The sequence below is a fragment of the Phoenix dactylifera genome, unplaced genomic scaffold (genome assembly GCF_009389715.1).
Source record: "Phoenix dactylifera cultivar Barhee BC4 unplaced genomic scaffold, palm_55x_up_171113_PBpolish2nd_filt_p 000275F, whole genome shotgun sequence".
NCBI lineage: Eukaryota > Viridiplantae > Streptophyta > Magnoliopsida > Arecales > Arecaceae > Phoenix > Phoenix dactylifera.
The window spans coordinates 641839-657117 of NW_024067760.1; the positions used below are offsets into that span (position 1 = coordinate 641839).

Consider the following 15279-nt stretch of genomic DNA (forward strand, 5'->3'; position numbering starts at 1 on the left):
GTTTACAGAGGTCTGTTTCACGCTGCTGCTTATTTTACTGTTCTATAATTCTAAGGAAAGCAGAGACACAAATTTTTGCAAGAATTTCATCTTCAAATGATAGTGGTACATCCACAGTTTGTGGCAATCCTCAATTCCAAGTGCCATCCCCAGCACCCTACTTGTAAGTTCATTTATCTTTATGGTTAATTTATGTTTTCTGCAGTTACATAATGACTCGAGTGTAAGATGGAGCTGGTTTGATGCAAATAATTGTGTAGGATTTCATTCTTTGAATTCATTATACCACTCAAATTGCAGAAGCTCGCCTCTTTTATGGATTGGAGTTGGAATTGGTCTATCAGCTACATTGTCAGTGGTGAGAAGCTTATTATTTAAGGTGGCTACTGTTATTATATGGCTATCATGATTACGTTTTAACCATTTGGCTGATGTGCCAGGTGGCAACAAAATTTAAGGTGAGACTATTCCATGCCTGCATCCCTTTTTCAAGGTATGCTTGCCCTGTGACCTGTTTGCTGTAGATATTGCCTGAAGTACCTCAAAAGGTTTTGAGAAATGGTAATAGATTAAACCACACTAAGAATTCCATGCTAAATATTACAAAATGTTTACTATATATAAACCTCTTTGGCAAGCATTTCTGAGTGTGCTTGCATGTGTATTCTTTGTTGTTGTCATTTTCAAATTTGTTGATACTTTATTTCATTTTTAAGCCACCCCTGCTCCTCCATATAAACATTTATTCTTCTTGTTAATTCCTTCATCAATATCATACTTTATGGTGGTCATTTTCTATGTAATTCCCATATACAATTGATTATAGGTCAAAGGTTCTAAGCAGGAAAATGATGAGGTTGAGTATGTCAAATCATTGATTATAAGGAAATCATAGATGCTTTTAATTAAATTATGCAACTTATATGCTGACATGTGCACAAATGCACTCTATTTGCGCTGCATCATTATTGCATGCTTACACAAACTCATGCATCGTTATCCAGAAAATTTGTACTGAAAAAATATGGTGCCTAGTTAATTTGGATGGTCTCCTTTTCTAGCTGAATCTGAAATCTTCTATAAGCTATAATATGAATCTTTGTGTGTAGTTTACTTCGACAAGAAGTTGAAGCATTAAGTCATCTGAGCTAGTTACTTTCTATGACCTTGAAGCAACCAGCAGATTTCTACCAACAACTTATATTAGGCATGATAGGGTTTATCCAAGAATATCCCTTGCATACCCTCTTCACTTGTAATGAGTTACCAGTGTGTCCTATTTCATTTTCTTGCCAATTTATGTGCTATGGCAATTATTCTTAATGAATGATAACATTTATTGTTTTTGAACTGCATATGAAGTTAACTCGCTCCATGCCATTCTTTTCATCCATGTATACCTTTAACCTCGTGTCAATTACATGTGGTTGAAGCACTGGCAGCTTGGTACATGGTCTCTTGAGGACATTGGCTGTGATCCGCCGTTGTATGTCCGTCTTTAAGTAGATTCTTGTGATTTTGATGTGAGAACTACTTCTTTCAGAGAAGGGCAATACAGCAGGCATTCAAGGCCGTGATGGGTCAAGAAGCACCACTAAATGGCCAATTTAATAATGCTGCCTTCTCTCCAGGCTCTCCATTCCCATTTCCTTCTGCATCACCATCAGCTCCAACTCCTGTTACTTCCCACCCAGTTGCAGCAGAAAATGTTGCTGCAACTAAAATAGAAGCGACTCCACAAACAAAAGACGGAGACAAAGCCGTAGTAAACAAAGAAGCAAGTAAACATGGTATTTCACCTACTTCAGATTAGCAGCACTTTTTGTGCATCCAGTGTTAAATAATGCATGCATTATATATTTCTTACTCTATAATGTTTATAAAATGTCTCTGACACTCCTGTTGCTTCCTAACCAACTGCAACAGAAGATGCTCCTGCAACTAAAATTGAAGCAACTTCTCCTGCTGAAAATGGAGATAAACCAATAATAAACAATGAAGCAATTAAACATGGTATTTGTCCTACTTCAGATTAGCAGCACTCATTCTCTGTCTGATATTAAATAATATGGGTATAATGTATGTCTTGTTATATGATATTAATAGGAGATGTCGCTGCAACACCTGTTGCTTCCCAACCAGCTGCTGCAGATAATGCCCCTGCAATCAAAGTTGAAGCAACTCCACCAAAGAAAGAAAAAGTTGAAACTGCAGTAAACAATAAAGGAACTAAACATGGTGTCTAACTTACTTTATATCAGCAGCACCTTCTGTGCATCCAATGTTTAATAACACATGCATTACTTTTTTTTTTTTAATGTTCTACTATATTAAACAGGAGATGTACCTCCAACACTTCTTGCTTCCACACCAGTTGCAGCAGAAAATGCCCTTCTTGCAGCTGAAGTTGATGCAACTCTGCCAATTAAAGACAGAGATGAAACTGTAGCAAAGGATAAAGAAACTAAACATGGTATTTGATCTACTTGATATTGGCCGCACATCTGATGCTAAATAATGCATGTTTCATATGTTCTTGTATCTATCATATTAACAGGAGATATACCTCCAAAACCTGTTGCTTCCCCACAAGTTGCAGCAGAAGATGACCCTGCAACCAACGCTGAGGCAATTCCACCAACAGAAGACAAAGTTGAAACTAATAAACAGTGAAGAAACTAAACGTGACATTTGACCTACTCCAGATTGGCGGCACCTTGTTGCATCTGATGTCAAACAATGCATATGTCATGTATTTTTTATTTTATTATGTTAATCATCAAATATGGGCATGTTTGATTGTTTTTGGCATGTTTTAAAGACTATTCTTCTTAAGAAAATTCTTGAGCCTTCCAACAAGAGGAAATGTATTGTATTCATTCATTTTTTTCTGAATGCATTGTATTCATTCATTTTTTGGGTGGAGAGGAGGGGTATCTGTTTACTGATTTATAGAATATAAAAGATTATCTTCTGGCTTGAGCTTTAACTTTACTCTCCCACCATTCCTTCATATTGCTTAGTTGTTTCTTCTATATATATATATATATATATATATATATATATATCTATATATATATATATATATATATATATATATATATATATATATATATATATATTCTTGATGCCTTTGATGGCCTTCAATCATCCTGAGTCTGATGTCCGGCTGCTGTCGCTGGCATTCGGACGTTTCCGAGCTATAAAGGCGTCAAAAAACCATTCCCAATAGCTGTTTGCCATGTTATATCGAGCTGTGACAACATAAGAAAGGGCCAAGAAGTCAGACGCCCTGAATCAAAAGTACTTACAAGGTTGTCGGATCGAAAATGTCTTAGCAAAGGGATGCGCAGATCTACAAGTATAACTCACGTAGATCCGACACGGATGAGCATAGTTTAAGCTCAAAAACTCAAGGTAGAAGAGGATTGGATATTATCCGAATCATTTTTGGATCCGAATTTTTCTGGATATGGATAAAAATTTAATCATCCGACTGCTATCTCTACCTGTATCCATATCCGTCAAAAAAAAATTAGATATGGATATAGATAAATAACTATTTGAACCATATCTGAATATTCGATTCTATTTGTAACTCTATTTAATTTTATACACCACTCATAAACTTTAAAAAACAATAAATAACCATATTAATATATTATTAACTTAATTTATTATACACTTAGCAATATTTTTGATTCTACAGCCATAAAATTTATTTATCCAATTTATATCTATATTTATATTTATATTTTTAGTATTTAATTTGTATTCGTTTAAAATCGATATAAATTTTTGTATCCGACTAACATTTATATCTATACTTTTTAAATAAAATAAATATGAATATAAATATACTAATATCTGATTCGATATCAGGCCTAATAGGAGAGGTCCAACGCCCCTCTGCCACGTGAGATTAGGCTCCATCCAGCCTACATTCTCCGCTGCAAGAGAGTGAGAGGGAGAGGAGCGCCACCGTTGCGGCTTCCACCCCAAAGGTCTCATTTTTTTCCCCCTCCTCTTCCTTTCAAGAAAGGAGAGAATAAATTATATCCACCAAGTTAAACGTATATAAAACACTTAACTTTTTTCTCGAACATTTCTTCTGTTGCAGGGGTCACATCCATCTAATATCTAAAAAGATATACTCATCTGACATAACAAAGTCCTGTTCCGTAATTCACAGCTGAATCTGTCATCTTTTTTTTCAAAAAATTTTTTTTTGAAAGACTCCTTCGAATGTAACATTTTTCTAATCCATGACATATTTTATAATTTGTTAATCCATGATGAACAAAATGTTTATAATCTGCAAATCAATTAGACATCATATTCCTCAGCTGTTTTGAAGGTGTGAAGGACGACCCATGGCCATCCACCCGCTTGGGTTACCTCAACCTATGCATTTACCAAACTATTGATGCCTCAAGTCTTCGGCAAATTACATGGAGCAGTCCATGAAATTTTATTTCTCCCTCTCGACCACAATCCACAAGGGGCCCCTATGCTTTCCCAGGCAGCCAGTAATAATAAAGAGAGAATCAAGCAACCGAAGCAATGAAAACGTCTTCAATTTTCATCAATTTATCACCAGTTTCATAAATAAGTGCGACGAAACATTCATCTGAAGTACCAACTCCTAAATAACAAATACTGGTACTGATCCATATAACAAAAAAATTAGTTTCTACTTCCAAATCAGTAGTGCAGTATCTCTCTTAAGACAGCATATCATTGGCTTATTTGCGACTTGGGCAAACAGGTCCCTTGGAAATACCAAGGCGGACTTCCATTCCATGGTGTGCGTCTGGAGGTATGAAGGTTTCTGAATCTTGTGGCACTGCAAGATGGTCAAGAACATAATGAAATAATTAGAACCCAAAATGGAAAGAAGAAAAGATTGTATTCGCAACGAAAAAATTGCCAATTTTTAGGCCTCAAAGAAACCTGGCAATAGAACGTACAATTGATGAGTTATGATGCGGTGAAGTATCATAATATGCATAATGAATTTCTATACCGGAGCAAAAGATGTCACCATTAACAAGCTCTCTGGTAGGTTACAGTAGTCACCAAAATCCAAGCATAGTCACACGTGTGTACCCACCACAAAGTACTGGTGAAATTTTATTTGTTTATTACCATGCTAAGTTAGCTACCATATATGGAAACGCCTATGAGCCACGGACTAACATTGCATACATTATTCATGATCTCGAAAACTAATAATTTTGGCTCATGGTTCTAATCGTAGACGCAGCAATGGTGCATGCAGCTCTTATGCATGCCTGTCATGCACCATGGAGCATGATAAGTAATATCAGGAATGCTAAACAGCTGATGCATTTTCAGAATAATTTTGATGGCAAATTAATCATAAAAGAATAGCAGAGCTCATCTTTAAGAAACTGGTAGTCTTAACATTGAATTGTTTGAAAGCACAGCATGCTCTTAGACAAGCTATTTTCATGCAAGAAATAGTGAACGCCCAGATAAGGGCAGAAAAAAGTAAAGGCAATCGAATACCATTCAGGTAATCTTCAAACCCAAAATCATCCAAGCCACCAGTCAGAGCCTCAAATCCAAGCATAGACGATGGTAGCGATCCCGGAGGCCTCTGGAATCTGCAAAGCATAGCTTACATGGTTAGGAACATAAACTTGGGATACTAATTTGACTTTGATGGCTCATGGTGGAAATCTTATGATATGACAATGTTATAACTTATAACTAATATATTGGTAAGAACAATTGCTTTCATGAGGCCTTTATGTACTCCAAAACAGGATCTGCAGCTATGGAAAAGAAAAATATTTACTCACTTTGCTTGGGTGCTGATGAAATATATTAGCACACTTGGGTTAAAGAATAGTTTACTGACTACAAGAATAAGACAATTAAGTTCACGGCACACAACTCAATCTTTAGCTATACCGTTGCTAACAAAATTATCAGGTACACCCAAAGTGCTTTTCAGGAGACAATTATCCATCATATATTTTCATACACCATTGATATTTTATGTGATTTTTTTTCATTTTATAAAATCTTTAAGAGAAAAAATTGCATGTTTTAGTCTGAAACACACAAAGCACATTAAATGTAGGCTAGGCTTCCTATAAAAAAAAAAGATGCATCAGCAATAGCGTTCGTAGCATAGGATTGAAACTTGGATATGCTGGCAAATATACTAGAGCTCTCATGGCATGAGTTTAACGTAATAGCATAGAAACTTGCAAACTAACTCTGAGTTGGTTTCCTCATTTAGGCAGCATAAAATTCATGAAGGTCTTCATCAGCAAACATAGTAAAATGTGGTTTTTCCTTTTCTTTCCTATTCTGTATGTAGATTTTGGTAACCAATGATTAAGATAATCAAATCACCTCGAACAAAAAAGCAATATCAGGCTAACTATAAGTTTCAAGACACTATGAGAAGCTATTATGTATTTCCCGTTAATTAAAAGGGTAAAATGAAATTGAAATATGAGAATACTACTGTCCACAAAATCCTGAAAACATATGTGTCCACTTCTATTCGAAGGCAAGGAAGAATTGAGGAACAGAACAAAGAATGAAAAGATTCCTCGGATCTAGGCATTTTTTGTGCCTAATTTTCCCTTCTTTGCAAATCAAGATGGTCCATATCAATAACACACATCACTGGATACCAGATAATTCACAAATTTTCAGTTACTAACCAATGGTTGCATATTTTCTACTTCCTAAGCAATGAATGACAACCCCTTACTATGAGGGAAGAGTATAATATGTTATTATTCCATCATATGACATAGCACTGCTGAAAACGTTTCATAAGAACTTGCAATATTGACTATTAGGAAGTTTGTCTTGATTGCTGATGAACCCTCTTATGAATAGTACATGCCAGAGGCTACCTAGAATTGGAGATACCACACCACTGTAACAGTACGAGTGCTTATCAATACATATGCTGCACTTGATCTGCATAATATCTTAACAAAGCCAAAAATATACACGTTTCCAAGGACTGCAACTGCAACAACCATGACACTTCATAACATCCCCCAGCTTATATTTATTATAATCACGTTCTATTGTTAAGTCTATTTATTATGATTAAATATTAAATTACAGTTCTACAGCACTAGCAAGCCCTCATATTAAAACATAGCGCTAACGACTGCGGAAAGTTCCATAATCTAACTTATGCAAATATATCATCAATGTATCTTCCAAAAAGACTGAACCTGATCTTGTTAATCACATTTCACTTTTTAAGCAATAACAAATGATATGATCTTACAAAAGGCACATCTACTATGACCTTCAGAGACTTCATTCTCCCTTCTTTGTAATGCAAATTACAAGAGAGCAAAAAAAAAAATTATATGTCAATGCTGAAAAGGCAGGAATTTGATTGCTGCATATACCTTCTCGATGTTCCATTGTTGTGATAGCAATAAGATTCAGAAGACTCTGATTTATTGACACAGGTGGATCCAAAAGAGTTTAAGACCCCAAATAAATCAAGATAATTAAGTTCTTGGCACATAAACAGACAAAGGGAAATCAACTAAGGCACTATGTGAAGAAGTTCCCACAAGTGAAGCACAAGTGACAAGGTTGGTCTATTCTGTTGATGTATATAACTGCAAACAATCAATTGTTCATCTTCATTGATGGTTAGTGTCTTGAGCATAGGGCACTTAAAAGTGGCAGACATGGATGAAAAAGTTGACATGGGCATTATAACTACTCCAGTCAAATCAGCAGCATTATCCAAAGAAAAGAAGTTAGGCAAGAAAAGAGCCACTCCTTGAGTCACAGGAAGGAGGGTGGAAGCTACCACAAAATAATAAAAAAAAAGATCAAGCACCTTTATCATAGCTTAGTGATTTTGGAAGCTACTAGGTAGAGAAATCCTAAAAAAACAGAAGTGATAATAATTCATGTAGTTCATAAAAAGCAAGTTGTCAAAGAAGAAGCAGGGGTTCTTTAGTTCTTGATTTTAGCTTATGGAATGCAGTGGAAGTATATGGATATGTGCCATTAAAAGAATTTAGAAAAGTCAATGGGGAAACAAGTACCATATCTTTAATACTAATAAGAAGAAAGATGCTTGAGTTCCAAGCGAAAGGGCAAAGCCAAAGTGAGAGTTGCAAAATCATAGGCTAAATACTAGCACTTGCAATGGACAAGAGGGCGAGCCTTGGCACAAACATGAGGTTGCTCCATGGCAACCTAGATGTCATAGGTTTGAAACATGGAAACAACTCCTTTGCATGTAGGGGCAAGACTATATACATCTGACCCTTCCTAGACCCCCCTCCTAATGATGGGAGCCTCGTGCATTAGGATGCCCTTTTTTTTTGCAATAACCAAGAAAGTCAAGTTGCACATAATATTGTAAAAGCACCACTATGTCTTTTGATGAAGGTTTCCAATCTATTGGCGTACCCCATACACTCACATGCAGGAATGGCATGAGATGAGGTATGCCTCTTGTAAACTACTCACGATTTGTTGAACCAAATGATACTCCGATGTCAATAAAGGTCAATATGCACACAAATGAAGAGTTGATACAATATAAGATGCATACACCCCCAGCATTTGCACGTGGTTGCTGAAGTAGATGATAACCTTGTGGCAACACAAGTCGACATAGCATGATATGCAAAGTTGATACGGTATGGTAGGGTCAAGTTTTGAAAAAAATGCTGCAATAATCTTCAAATGAGAAGGGCAATTCCTCAATTGCATCTAAATGTCATTAGCACCAAGATGAAAAGAAATGAATGATGACACCAAAAAAGTATGCCAAGCCTATAAAGCTTAAATATGGTTGTCGTTTGAAACATATCAACTTTCTCATATGTGTAAAGATTACCAACATCCAGAGGACTTACAGTTCCATGCATAAAGATGCTCCTGAGAAAAAAATCATGAAATATATCACAAGATCTATGAAAACCATCGCAATATAACCAATATTATAGGCAAGGTATTAAAATTTCCAAAAAATGGTACAACAATGTGACTTCAGCAAGTTTAGCATTGGGAACAAGTCGACAAGATTGAGAAGTTCAGAATTTGGTAAAAATCTAGTAAATTCAGGAAAAGTGCGAAAAAAGTTTGGGATATTTAAATATAAAACTTTTTAGATATTTGCAAAAGTGTATAGATATATAATACTTATGTATAATACAATATGACAGATATTTATAACCAAAGCCACCAAATTTTCAAAATTGATAACCAAGCCAATTTGTGCAAACCACAAGTTAAAAAAATTATCTAAAATTACAGCCTGCACATTTGAAGAAAGACTAGGAATGGGAAATAATATAAACTAAAAATTGAAATTTTCAGATAAATAAGAGATTTGGAGCGTACCTACTCAAAGCTTATAGTAAGAGTATGGATGAAAAAGACAGCCAATCAGCTTCTTTAAGGAAGCCCCCAACCCATAAGCTGTTGCGTGGGCGTTTAAGGAAAAAAGGCAATGTGTAGTGGAGAAGAAAGAGAACAGGAGTAAAAGAACAAAAGAAAGGGAGCGAGAAAAAGAAAGGTCCTTTTAGTTTGCTTGCTAGGACTTGGAAAAATATCTTGGTTGCCACTTTGACTTATCAGGTCCTTTAACAACCCACACGATCATGACCCACAGATGTGTCCTGAGCATAACAACATCTTGAAATTTGCATGTCGACGTGGAGCCGCAGCCCACAGGCTCTTTACACTATCGGCAAACAATTTGGAAAATCAACAATTATTTGTGATTTTTACAAATTTAATGAATTTTGTGTAATCCACTTGTGCATTGACAAATAATTCATCAGACAATTTGGCCAAACAGCCAGGAGCAAATTATTTGTGTATTTTTTTCAAAAAATCACCAAGTTCTGTTACCATGAATTCAAATGATGAAATATATTTTCAGCTGATCTTTTGGAGTAGAGGTTGTTTCTTGCTAAGGTTTCTAAAATCATGATTCTCATTGAGATATGCAAGTATGATAATAGCACTCATGAAGCCCTTGTTATTATTTTCCTTCTCATTGAGATATGCAAGTATGATAATAGCACTCATGAAGCCCTTGTTATTATTTTCCTTCTCACTTCTCATTACAAGATCTATTCCTATCTTTGTTTTTCCTACTTACCACATGAACAAGGAATATGCATTACAAAAATATATATAATAAAAAATAAAGTCATTCAGAGAAAGGTAAGGGTAGCACTAATTGAGAATAAAATTGCGAGAAGAATGACTTAGATGGTTTGGGTATTTACAACGACACATGGTTTGGGCATTTACAATGTAGGTTGAGAGATGCACTCGCTGAAAAAATGGTTTGATACACAGAAGGAAAGAGAGTAGAGTTAGACCAAAAATCACATATGATGATTTTGTAAAGAAGGATCAGATATTGCTATATCTTTCAAAAAGTGAAGCCTCAAACTGAGGAGAACGAAGGAAAGGAATTTATGCAGCTCAATCCAACTAGCTCAGGATTAACGCTTAGTTGAGCTGAGTTGGGTTTCTGATTTGTTTCCAGTGTTCCATCTATTTCCTTTCCTTTGAGAGGCAAACCATGTGTCTGCATGTCAGAAAATGGCATCTCATGTTAGCTCTACAAAATCCATCAGACAGTCTAGACTTAACTTTAACCTCAATAAAATGCAATAGTCAAGAACAACATCAGAGCACTTCTTGCTGCTTCAATGACGTATCAAACACTGGAAAGTGCACCACCAATCGTCCTCTATTCTAACAAAACCATTAGGCCTTGTATAAAATATCACTGTAGCTTGAAGACCATTGACTTCTAGGAAACACCTCACTAATATGCAGATATCTGAAAAGCCCGCATCCTTCTCCATTCACTCTCACACACCCACCACAACCAAACAAGGTATGCCCATTGTCATGCTGCACCAACAAAGGATCATTGAAACGAGATCATAACTTCATATCAAATGTTCCCCTGGTACAGACCACGACTGAGATGTGAGATTCAAAAGAAGAAAAGAGGTCAAGAAAAGTCAATCGAGACTCGAGAGATCATTGATCTATAACAGCCCAAATCTCAAGCATCTGATAACCAGGTTACAATCATCAATAGCAACTTAATTATAACCACTATGTCTCCCAGTTTATCAACAGTTTCAAATACACTCAGAATACACTCCGGCCAGGCGCTGGGCGAGATATTTCAGTGAAAGCCAATATCTTTATTAAGACAGCAAGATATGAATCTCCGCCGCTACTAACATTTGAGAAAAAAATAGTGAATTTTGAGTTTAGGGTTCGCCAACGAATTGAAAATTTTCATCTTGTATATGAATTGAAATCAAACGTAGCCCCCACAATTACGATTTCCATACCTCGAAAGGATCTGAGCATCAAGATCCTTCCTCAAATTAAAAGCCGATCCATAGGTTAGAGCTAATCCAGTCCGCTTCTTCTCCTCCCAAAACCTACTTGTCTGGACAAGAAAAAAATATTAAAAAACAAAAAAAAATAGGGCTAAGACTAGGGTTTCGATTCAGAGATAAAAAAAATCAGAAACTACGACCTTCAGACATAAAACTAAGAGCAGAAATTAGACGAACGAGAAAAACGATCGAAGAGGTTGGAGAACGAGAGGATTACGGATTCACGAAGCGATTCGAGCGGATGATATCCAACGATGTCACCTTTAATCCCGTTCAATCCGAGACGGAGGATGTCATGGTTCGCTGCCACATCGTGTTCGATCGATTTGGACGCCATTTTCCTTTTTTCTCCTCCTCCAATTTCTCTCTCTTGGTTCGCTTGCTCCAGGGGACGAACGCTTCTGTTTTCCCTCTTTGGCCGAGAGAGAGAGAGAGAGGGGCGGCCAATGGAAAGGAAGAAACTTTGGCAACAAGAAAGTATGGATCAGCTGCGTCGAGACAGAGTAGGACACTCTTAATAGATGATTGACACGTGGAGAATACCAAAATATCTCGATCATCTCGGTCTATATCGCCGGTGAGAAGCGATTTCGCGGTCCCTTTTTCTGAAATAACCAAGATATCAAGATATATCGAGCGATATATCTCGATATCTTGGCTCCAGTATACCGGCTAAGATTGAAATTTGATTCACTACAAAAATAATTATTCTTTACTTAGTAAACATAACATTATTTAATTAATTATATACCACTCACCATTTCTTTCACTTCTCCAATTAATTCAATTAAAAGTCAGTATACAAAGATTTAAGATCATTTCTTCAATTTACTTTTCATTTCTAAGTTCATAAATTTCATAATTCTTTTTTGGATAGACAGATAAACTTTTCAAACATAATTTGATGTTGAGCTATTGAATGAGGTCACGGTGAATTTGTTTAAATTTTTAATTTTTAAAATAATAAATAAAATTAAACGAGCTAGCTTGTACTGAGCCAAGTTAGAGCTAGGCTTAGCTCCGATACTGAATCTAGCTAATGATTGATAACAATTAAGCCTGCTTTTTAAATTTCTTTTTATTCTTAAATCTTAATCGACAAATATATTTGTACAATGCAGCGCTCGTCATGAGTCAGTTTCATACCTTTCTTCAATCCATGAAGTCTCAAATTGAATAACATAATTAAACTAATACAAAATACAAAGACCAGTTTCTTATCATTTGAGAAAAGTCATCCACCATTTTCGCTCCACAATAACTCCATGTCACGTCACCATCTCTTGTTTTTCATCTCAATTGCCCTCTTCTTCAAACCTCCCGTCAGCCCACGATCTCACAAGTCACAATGGTAGGCCCTCAAATGATTTATGTCAGCATCTTTAGATTTCTATCTGCATGGGAATGCAAATTTATGCACCGGTGGGTACTAGAAAATGAGGAGATAAAATTTGATGAATCAAATTCGCCATAGATCTAGAATGAAATTATGCTAGATTAATTTATTTCACTCTAGAAGCCCATTTGATTAGGGATAATCTTGTATAAAAAATAAATCTCATATCAGATTATCATATTTAGCATGAAAAAAAAAGAGAGAAATAGTAAAAAAAATAGTAGGCCCATATATTTTTTCAAAAGGTAAACAAATACTAACAAAGCTGATGGTATTTGTTTTACAATGTTGGATTGCTGAGCGGTGGTAATTTGAAAATATTATTTTTTGATAGAAATATTTTTACTTATATTAATATTAATATTAATATTAATTATATTAACATATTACAAAATATTAATTAATTGATTAATAATATTTATAAGATAATATGTTTAATATATTTACTAATAAATAGTTAACAAAAATTTATTATTTTTTAATAAATCTAGCATAGAATTTATTAATAATTAATATATTTATTTATATCGCAGAATATACCAAAATTTGTTTATAATAAATATATATTTTTGTACAATTAAATTTAAAATATTTATTAACACATATAATATTTCAATATTCGAAATAACACATTATTTATATAAGTGGAGTCATAAATGGCTACAAATAAACTGAAAAAAAATTTATTATTTGAATTAATTTAAGAACACTGTTAGAAATTTGGCAATATTTTTATATTATATTATCTCCAATCAAATATTGCAATATTTTTTAATGCTATTTTTAGAATAATTTTTCAACCAACTAAATTTAATAAAATATTTTTTTAAAATTATTTTTTTAGATAAATGATTCTGTCGGATAAAAAAAATCTGGTATATCCCAATCCAATGAACTCTATGGTGAAATTATTGGGTGAATTTGGTCAACCTTTGGTCCGTAATGGATTTGGTCAATTCTTAGCGGGGCCTGGGCCCTACATGCTAGAGAAATGAACGGTTTGAAGGATCCGGTTACCTTTCATACGATGACCTCGATCCTACCATATTATGTAGCGTCTTCATATCCGGGCTACTTTTATCCCCACGAGGGTACGCACAATGAGTGTTTTGTTTATCCAAGGAGAGCAGAGATAGGATGCAGATATTGTTAGGTGGATGTTTGGTGAGCAGCTTGCAAAGTGGGTGCTGACTTTACCAATCTCGATAGGGATGGCAACGGATAGGAGGATATGGAGTCTATCCGGCCGGACGACAGTGAGTTCCCGCGACATAACGCAGATGAGAGGAGGAGCGGTGGCCCGACAGTTTGATGGTAGCTGGATCTGGAGACTACGTGTTCATCCACGCGTCGCACTGTTCCTGTGAAAGGTAGCATGGGGATGTCTACTCACTAGGAATGTCCTGGCGCAGCGGGGAGTGCGGATAGCTGCAGATCGTGGAGTATGTCCGGAGGTGGAGGAGTTCATCTATCATGTGTTAGTCAAATGCCCGCGGGCCAATCAGATTGGGAGGTGTGCGGGGCTCTCCTATGATCCGAGGCAGAGGTGGTCGTCCATTATTGAGTTCCTGCGCTTTCTGGAGGTCCCGGGGTCAGGGCCTGGGTTGGAGGAGAGAGGGATTCGTGTTGCCTACTTGGCCTACCATTGCTAGTTGGACAGGAATGCGCGAGTCAGGGCATTACTGCATGCGGAGGAGTTCTTTAGTACTGCTGTGAGTTCACCTACCGGGTTGGCTAGGGACATCTGGGGTACTCCTTCTGCTCTTGCAGCATCCAGATATGTTTTCGTATCTTGGGTGCCCCCACCCCCTAGCTTCCTGAAGGTGAATTTTGATGGCAATATCGTTGCTGATGGGAGAGGCGGAGATGTTGGCTTCGTCATTCGAGATCATGATTCCAGACTAGTGGCGACGGGGGCCCAATGGATCTTCAATTCGTTGGTTGTGTGTGCTAAGCTCCGAGCCGCCTGGAAGGGCATATCCTATGCGAGACATACACTTGGTACAGATCAGATTATCCTTGAGGGCGACTCGGCCACTATGATTGACTGGATTAGGGGTCGGGATCATGCAGGTGAGGGCAGGCCGCTGCTTCTGGACATTCGCAGACTTTTGCAGGTATGTGGCACCCATCAGGCTACACACGTCTGCAGGGAAGCGAATTGTGCAGCTGATTGGGTCGCTTCCTATGCGGCTCACCATTCTGAAGGCTTTGTCTAGAGGGAGCGCGACACAGTGCCGGAGTCTCTTTCTGCTTTGTTATTTTTGGATTTTGTTGGCCGTATCCACATCCGTAAGGTGTGAGCCGCCGTTGTTAAAAAAAAAAAAAAAAAAAAAAGAAAGAAAGGAGAAAAAAAGAGGAGGAAAAAGAAAGAAAGAAAAAAAAAAAGAAGAAGAAAAGAAGAAGAAGAAGAAAAAGAAAAGAAAAGAAAAGAAAAGAAAAAAAAAAGTAAAA

At 36.3% G+C, this 15279-nt stretch overlaps 2 protein-coding genes across 3 annotated transcripts; one reads left to right on the forward strand and one right to left on the reverse strand.

Annotated features, from left to right (window-relative positions):
* The first annotated feature begins 26 nt into the window (after positions 1 to 26).
* Positions 27 to 3005, forward strand: LOC120105395 (neuromodulin-like). The gene is made up of 8 exons (XM_039117805.1): positions 27 to 163; positions 301 to 358; positions 441 to 458; positions 1544 to 1790; positions 1927 to 2013; positions 2107 to 2238; positions 2339 to 2473; positions 2558 to 3005. The coding sequence occupies exons 4-8, from the start codon at positions 1577 to 1579 to the stop codon at positions 2671 to 2673; spliced, it is 684 nt and encodes a 227-aa protein (XP_038973733.1). The 5' UTR covers positions 27 to 163; positions 301 to 358; positions 441 to 458; positions 1544 to 1576; the 3' UTR covers positions 2674 to 3005.
* A 1552-nt stretch (positions 3006 to 4557) lies between these two features.
* On the reverse strand, positions 4558 to 11920 carry LOC120105396 (cyclin-B1-2-like). Of its 2 annotated transcripts, XM_039117806.1 has the most exons (4): positions 11647 to 11912; positions 11379 to 11479; positions 5533 to 5630; positions 4558 to 4846 (listed from the first exon to the last, which is right to left on the reverse strand). In XM_039117806.1, exons 1-4 carry the CDS (start codon positions 11764 to 11766, stop codon positions 4746 to 4748), a joined length of 420 nt encoding a protein of 139 aa, XP_038973734.1. In that variant the 5' UTR covers positions 11767 to 11912; the 3' UTR covers positions 4558 to 4745. The 2 variants fall into 2 exon arrangements, with proteins under 2 accessions (XP_038973734.1, XP_038973735.1); XM_039117807.1 differs by lacking the exons at positions 4558 to 4846; positions 5533 to 5630 and adding an exon at positions 6621 to 8922 and having other exon boundaries at positions 11647 to 11920.
* Between the last annotated feature and the right edge of the window lie 3359 nt (positions 11921 to 15279).